At 43.6% G+C, this 7581-nt stretch overlaps 1 protein-coding gene across 4 annotated transcripts; it reads right to left on the reverse strand.

Moving 5' to 3' along the window:
- Positions 1-1428: 1428 nt before the first annotated feature.
- MRPL18 (mitochondrial ribosomal protein L18) lies at positions 1429-7328 on the reverse strand. Of its 4 annotated transcripts, none has more exons than XM_026505164.4 (4): positions 6893-7328; positions 6425-6611; positions 2813-2895; positions 1429-1934 (listed from the first exon to the last, which is right to left on the reverse strand). In XM_026505164.4, the coding sequence occupies exons 1-4, from the start codon at positions 6942-6944 to the stop codon at positions 1867-1869; spliced, it is 390 nt and encodes a 129-aa protein (XP_026360949.1). In that variant the 5' UTR covers positions 6945-7328; the 3' UTR covers positions 1429-1866. The 4 variants fall into 4 exon arrangements, with proteins under 4 accessions (XP_026360949.1, XP_026360946.1, XP_026360945.1 ...); XM_026505161.4 differs by having other exon boundaries at positions 2664-2895; XM_026505160.4 differs by having other exon boundaries at positions 2664-2895; positions 6851-7328.
- Positions 7329-7581: the final 253 nt, after the last annotated feature.

The following is a 7581-nucleotide window of genomic DNA, read 5'->3' on the forward strand; positions in this document are numbered from 1 at the left end:
AAGACCCCGCCTTCGCCGCCAGAGCCCGGGTATCCTGGCCGCACGATCTCTCTACAGTCCCTGGAAGGTGTCACTCACGTGGACCTAGGGTATTTAGAGGCGTGGGAGGAGAAAACTGCCGAAGGAAGGGTACGTGCAGCCGGGCCAGCAGCACCTGAAGGAACTGCAGGAAGTAGGTAATCACAGCAGCTGCGGCGGGGGAGGGGCCACATCTCGTGAGCGTTGAGATCAGCACTTCACCCCTAGGGAGCTGGCCCCGACCCCTCCCCCACACCCCATCTTTTTCTCCACTTTAGGGGTCTGTAATATCTTCTGTAATACCATCTCTCAAATTTGCCACAAAGACCCTCAGGAAATGCCTATCAGACTGAGGGAATCTTTGGTGCAGAGATTAGAACCATCCTATTCCTTGCAGAGAAAACCCCTACCTACAGCGTCACTTCCAGGTGAACCCTACTTTTGTCACTGCCAATTTCCAAAACCACTAATTCAGTCTTTGATGTTTACATCCTCCCTTGAACACTTGTTTGAAAAGCCTACTATAACCAGTCTTCAAAGTGAGATGCTCTAATCTTTAAGATGAGGGAAGAAAATATCAGACCTATCATAAACACTTTCCAATGTCTCCACTGGGGTATTTATTGATCTCAAGGGGACCACTAAGTCACTGCATCCTGAAGGCCTCTCAGAACAAATCATACTTTTAAAAAATATTGGTGCAGGGGCGCCTGGGTGGCACAGCGGTTAAGCGTCTGCCTTCGGCTCAGGGCGTGATCCCGGCGTTATGGGATCAAGCCCCACATCGGGCTCCTCTGCTGTGAGCCTGCTTCTTCCTCTCCCACTCCCCCTGCTTGTGTTCCCTCTCTCGCTGGCTATCTCTGTCTCTGTCAAATAAATAAAATCTTAAAAAAAAAAAATTGGTGCATACCCACCTTTTTAAAATATTAAGCACTCAGATTAGAAATAGTAATGTTTCACTTCTGTATAAAAATATAATTGGGATACACATTTAAAAATTGGGAAATGCTCTAGAAGCCACCTTAACTGCTGACAGGTTCTTTCTCATCGCACCGGTCTTAAATAGCCGGAAATAGTTATTTGATTTAATCAAAACCTGTAAAAGCTGCGGTGATTCCCACCTAGCCCAGCTTCATTTTAGATTAAGGTGATGGCACTTCAAGCTTTATCTCCTATCCAACAAATTCTCACTTCAAGGCAAAGTGAGCATACACCGACCCTGCTCCTTTCCACCTCCACTTTCAGTTCTGCACCGCGTTCCTTTCTTCTTTCACATCTGGTTCTGCACATCAGGGTTCAGGAGCCCCAGCTGAGGTCACGATTTGCACCTTTTATCTTCACAGCACTAAGACTGTTTATAGTAAATTAACTGATACGGACATTTCCTATTTTAAAAAAAGATCCACACTGTGAGCAGCAACAGCTATCATTTATTGAGATCAACCACTATGAGCTGGACATGGTAACAGTTTGCACAAACCTCTTCTTGCCACAGAGGGCTCAAAGGCAAAGATTTCATGTAACCAGAAACTGCTCATAATCTGCGTTTATTCTTATAAACAACATTTAATTTGCCCTTGGGAAGTTAATTGTAATTGGCAACAGCTTTTCTCAGATACTTCTCTCCTGTCCAACAGGGGGGGAAGAATTTAGCCCTTGATGAAACCACTGCGCCCCCCCAACACACACACACGGGGAGGAGGGAATGACCTTAACTAGTAATAACATTCCACTGTTACATGACTATACAAAACTTCCAAGCTGGCTGTTCTTCCAAATGCTCTCTTCTGAAGGACGGGACAGTTCACGGCTTTATATTCCCACATTCAGATTAATGCTCCTCTTTATTCATAGATTCTCCGAGGTTCCTGCAGCACCACACCACCTTCTGTCATGGCACTCTGTAGCCGTTTCATCTGATTTTGAAGATCCGGAAAAAGGAAAAGGTTAAGTCAGCACAACGAAGAAGCTGACAATAAACAGTTCGCTTCCCAAGAGAACTAAAACAGCTGACTTGCTCTTTGCTAACTTCCAAGCCTACACTGATTTTCCAGAAAGTGATCTTAATAATGACATAGGTAAGAGACTGAAGGGATGCCAAAGATTAGTAGCATTTCATCATACAGACAAGATACCGTTTCATCATACAGAGAGATGTTAACACGTGAACAGGGAAGCAGAGTGGTAGACATTGCAGCTGTAGAGTCAGTCACCCTGGACTCAGTCTGCATAAGCCAGCCTCAGGTGACTTGGGCATACTACTCCTGACCCTCTGGGCTGCTGAGGACGGAATGAGGTCACGCATGTCAGGATACCCACCTCAGCATCTGCCACATGGAAAGAACGTGATAAATGCAACTATTGTTACTACATAAGCACCTGCTGTCAAGAAGTAATACTTTTTTTTTTTTTTTTAAAGATTTTATTTATTCATATGAGAGACAGACAGCCAGCGAGAGAGCGAACACAAGCAGGGGGAGTGGGAGAGGGAGAAGCAGGCTGCCAGCGGAGGAGCCCAATGCAGGGCTCGATCCCAGGACTCCGGGATCACGCCCTGAGCCGAAGGCAGACGCTTAACGACTGAGCCACCCAGGTGCCCCAAGAAGTAATACCTTTTAAAAATAAGTACATGAAAATCAAAATACCGAGTCTGAGGCTGCCTCCCAAGGAGTGGGTTGGTAGACCATGAAGTTGATTCCTGCCTCTAAGCATCGCTCTGCCAGCACTCGTCCTATACTCTCACAGGCCACCACATTTTTGGTGCTGTAAAGGTGCTTTTTAATAGCCCATTCCCGAGTGGAGGCTGAAACCACAACCTGGCCGTTGCGATGCTCAACCAGCGCTTCTACGTGATGCTGAGTCCTTATAACTCGCAACCTACATGAGATGAGAAGAGAATAAAATCATAAAAGAATCCTAAAGATAAATGGACTCAGGTGAATAAATGCCTACATATTTCTCAAGAATGCAATGTCTGTTTCATTTACTTCATCACAGTTAACCTGGATAGAACTTGGGAATATGGATATGACTTGGGAAAGCTGTTTTTCCCGTCTTCATGAGGATATCCTCAATAACAATAAACCAAACATTTCCACTTAACCTCAAATATCCAAGAGAATTTTGGTATTTCTGAGATGTAATAATTATTACACAGCATCACTTCAAAAAAGGATTTGAGGAGGCACAGCTAAGCTGTGACCCTCCAATGACTAAGGATATACTTACTCTGTTTCTACTTTCCAGCTAACACCAAAATAAATGCACGAATGGTCAGATTGAAATTAAAAACTGAAATCATAATACTAGCCAGATTTTTTTTACAACCTCAAAGTAAGTCTATTTAGTTTATTTAAATTCAATTAATTAACATATAACATATTATTAGTTTCAGATAGAGGTCAGTGATTCATCAGTCTTACATAATATCCAGGGCTCATTACATCACATGCCCTTCTTAATGTCCATCACCCAGTTCTCCCATTCCCCCACCTCCTTTCCCTCCAACAACCCTCGGTTTGTTTCCTATGATTAAGAGTCTAAAGTAAGCCTATTTTAATAAGACATCAAACATGTCATCCAGCTTTTATAAAGAAAAAATTGATAAAAGTTTTCTATAGTTCAAAAAAACAGTAAACTGAAGTCAAAAGGCAGCAAGAAACAAAAAATACTTTAAACACACATTATTCATAGGGCTAATTTCCATACGTAAAGAAGCCTCCTATAATCAGTTCAAAAAAAAAAAAGACCAATACCTTAATAGGCAAAGGATTTGAACAGACTGTTCGCAGAAACAAAATATTAAAGACTCTCGGGCCTATGAAAACATGCCCCTCACTGATGAGCTGCATGGACAAGGCAATTCATTGCTACACTGTTTGGAATCATTAAGGTAATCATCAATACGGAGCTAGCTAACTAAACCACCCACACGGTGGTATTCTGTAGTTACCAGAAAGAATGAAGTAGCACTTAGAACAGTGCTTTTGCTGACATTCACTGAGCACCTACTGTGCCGGGCACTGTCTTGTTTACAGGCAGAACTCATGTTTCAAAATGATCTCTCATTCTTTATTTTTTCTTTCTCTCTTTTCTTAAGGCCACAGAAACTGACACGAAAAGGTTTAGTAACTTTAGCAAGATTACAACTAATGGTAAGTAATGGAGCTGGGACTTCAGTCCAGGGGTCTGGCTCCAGAGCCAACGTTCCTAAACAACACAAAGGATTTCCAAGGCGTATTCTGAAGGAGGTAAGGAGAATTCAGGGTATGTGGTATGCTAATATTTGTAATTTTTTAAAAATATTTTATTTATTTATTTGACAGAGACACGGGGAGAGAAAGCACAAGTAGGGGGAGTGGCTGGCAGAGGGAGAAGCAGGCTCCCAGCTGAGCAGGGAGCCCAACATAAGCCAAAGGCAGATGCTTATACTTAACAGACTGAGCCACCCAGGTACCCTAATATTTGTAATTTAAAAGCTACAAGTTTATACTTACATGCACAAATTATCTCCAAAAGGATACACAGAAAACCTGTTTGCTCTTTGGATTTTACAGCATACATTTATATTACGCATTTAAAAATTAAGCTCACATTAAAGAAAACACCAAAATTAGAAATCACACTAGGATTCTTAGTGTGAAACAGCAGAAAAAGCACTAGACTGAGAAATGTGGGTTCCACCCTTGGTTTTGCTGGCAGCCCTAGTAAAAATCACAATTTCTTAATCAAAGGTCAACAACCCTTTTCCATAAAGGCTCAGATAGTAAATGTTTTAGGCTTTGTAAGCCATAGGGTCTCCTGCAACTGCTCGACTCAGCCCCAGTAATACTACAACAGCCAGGTGAGAATGAGTGGTAGTGGGTTACAATAAAACTTTCTTTATGGATAATGAAATTTGAATTTTATATAATCCTCACATCACAAAATATTTTTCTTTGGAATTCTTTTTCATGTTTTAAAGAAAGGAATTTTTAGCTTGCAAGCCAACTCTGGCTCATGGTCCTTGTCTTAAACCACTTGTTCAACAAAGGCATAGGACTCATCCTTTTTAAGGTCACTTCCCATTATAATGCGCCAAAATTCTATACTGATAATACTATGAATATAGCAGATAGGGGAAAATAAGTGGGAAAATAGTTCTCTAATTATTTACATGATGCAAATATTAAGTAAATAGGTTGAATGTGTCAGAAGAATTTTAGATTAATTGAAGTGATCTGCCTACTGCCTTTGACTCCTTCCTATGTACACTAAGTAAAAATACATCATAGCAACTGTAAAATTTTATTATCCCTATTCCATCTTCCACAACAAAAGTTAAAATTTTTGCTAACAAGGATGTCATGTACTTTATCCTTGCATCTCCTCCATCTAGCATGATGCCTAAGAAGTGTCATAGGCCTAATGTTTGTTGAATGAACGTATCACACAATTACGACTCCTATGTAACTTCCAATTACAATTTTATACAGTCCTTAAGAAATATTCCATTTTCAACAAATGCTTAACAAGTAAATAGCCAGCAAATAAACACCAACATAAAGCAGCACAGCACAATAATTGTAATTACTGTAACAATTTATACTGTCTTGGCTCTTAGTAGGTCAGACAAAACATGTTTGTATCTTAGCTCTGGAGCTTATTACCCTAAGCCTTGATTCTCTTGCTCCCATAAAATGGAGGAAATTACTGTACCTGCTTCATAAAGTAATTTTAAGGGCTAAATGACAAAATGCACATAAAGCAACTAAGAGTTCCTGGCAAATACAACGTGTTCAATAAATAACCATCTTTATAACAAAGAACAGACTCCTAACTTGTCTTCCTGCTTCTGTCCTTCCCCCCTTACAAATTTTTCCCCAAAGCAACTAGAATGATCTTCAATTCAAGCTCAAACTTTATTAAATTCTCTGTTTCCCACTATTGTGAAAAACTGTAAAGTGCTTACTTCAATTTACAAAGTTAATGATGTTTCCTACCTACCTCTCCATTTTCATCTTACACTATTCACTCCTTTGCACACTGAGCTCCAGGTACACTAGCCTTGTAGTTCTTCAAAAACACACAAGCCCATTCCCACCCTAGCCATTTCCTCTGCTGGGAATGCTCTTCTTGACAGATTGTCTTATCTTTCAGAAGAGGTGTTAGCAGGCACCTAGTCTCTCCATCCTAATATCAGCCTCTTTAAATTTTCTCCCTGACACCTATTTATTGTCTGTCTCCCCAGGGTCACCCCTCCCTACAACCTCCCACCCCCCGTCCACTAACCCCTCCTCCACCACCAAACAGCAGCTTCCTGAGAAAATCTCCAGAAATATCTGGCCCGTTGACTGAATTGATGAAAACAATTTGTAGGGCACCGCGCACTGCTCTGTAGGGTCAGTTAACTAGCCGACTTAACTACCTGTGCCAGAACTCACGGGAGGGCCACGCTGTCCCCCAACCCCGCTCTTTCCTGGCCACACCTAAGAGCTCCAGATTGCGGGGGTTCCGATTGGTGAACTCTGGGGCAACAGCTGCATTTTCCAGAGGGTCCACTTCAGGCTTCGCGGCTGGCTTGGAACTGGTTGAGAGCGCTGCGACCCCACACCCTAAGAATGGGAACCACCACATGTATCTTAAAAAATGACAAACGCGGACAAAACAGGACTATGACCCAACCTCTATCCCCATCCACCCACCGAAAGGGAGAGCACAGGTAAATCTGGTCACAGGGTACAACCATCACAGACCCTGGTTCTTAATTTCCTACTGTCATCACAATGCTGTTGGCCAGTTTACTGTTCGGTGGGGTTGAATATAAAAACACTTCTTGCATATGCACACTTACTGTGCGGGCCCTGGGGAGTCGTCTGAGAGAAGAGGGAATTACCAGGGTTCCTGCAAACCCACAGCCACTGCCAGAGCCGCGACCGGAGCGCCATCGCTGAGGGATCGTGGACAAAGCTTCGGAAAAGCCTCGCGTTCTTTCCTCATCGGTGTCCCAGCCGCTCGCCGGCCGCAGCCATAACTCATGGAAATGCTTTCGGATTCCGGAGGTCACCTATGCCTCGACCCGGAACTAACAAGCCCCGCTGCCAAGCGGCTGATGGGACGATCTGTTACTTCGGCTCCTCCAATCACTGCCTACGCTGGGGTGCACGTGACGATGGAGCCCGCCAACCACATCAAAGCAACGGGCTTGGGGGCGGGGCGCAGCGTTTTCGCCAGAGTTGCGGGCGTAAGGCCCCCGTAACCGCACGTTGCTTTGTTTGGGGCTTGTGGTCGCAAAGCGTCGTGCGTTCGTTGTCGGATCCACACACAGCCTCGCTGGGCAATGGGAGAAACCGGTGCAGCGCAAGATGCAGTTTCTCTTCAGAAATCGTAGTTGTCATTTTTCCCATACGGCCCATGTAAAGCTCTTGCCTGTCCCACCCAGGTTCAGGCCCCCAAGCTTATGCCCGTGAACTTAGGATCCAAGCTTGTGACTCGCCACGTGCTCTCTGAAGACCGTTATAAGCGAACACGCGGGACTCGCTCAGAAGCCCAGCTTTCCCGTGAAGGGCCCGCCCTCTCTCGTCA

Source organism: Ursus arctos, unplaced genomic scaffold, assembly GCF_023065955.2.
Source record: "Ursus arctos isolate Adak ecotype North America unplaced genomic scaffold, UrsArc2.0 scaffold_13, whole genome shotgun sequence".
NCBI classification, from domain to species: domain Eukaryota; kingdom Metazoa; phylum Chordata; class Mammalia; order Carnivora; family Ursidae; genus Ursus; species Ursus arctos.

What these genes read in the sequence shown, in the direction of transcription:
- MRPL18 (XM_026505160.4), bottom strand. Translation starts at nt 6,944, where the DNA reads ATGGCGCTCCGGTCGCGGCTCTGGCAGTGGCTGTGGGTTTGCAGGAAC. An exon ending in GACTCCCCAGGGCCCGCACA is followed by an intron (nt 6,612 to 6,850) that starts GTAAGTGTGCAT and finishes TCCCATTCTTAG; the next exon opens with GGTGTGGGGTCGCAGCGCTC. An exon ending in TCCCGTGAGTTCTGGCACAG is followed by an intron (nt 2,896 to 6,424) that starts GTAGTTAAGTCG and finishes CATCTCATGTAG; the next exon opens with GTTGCGAGTTATAAGGACTC.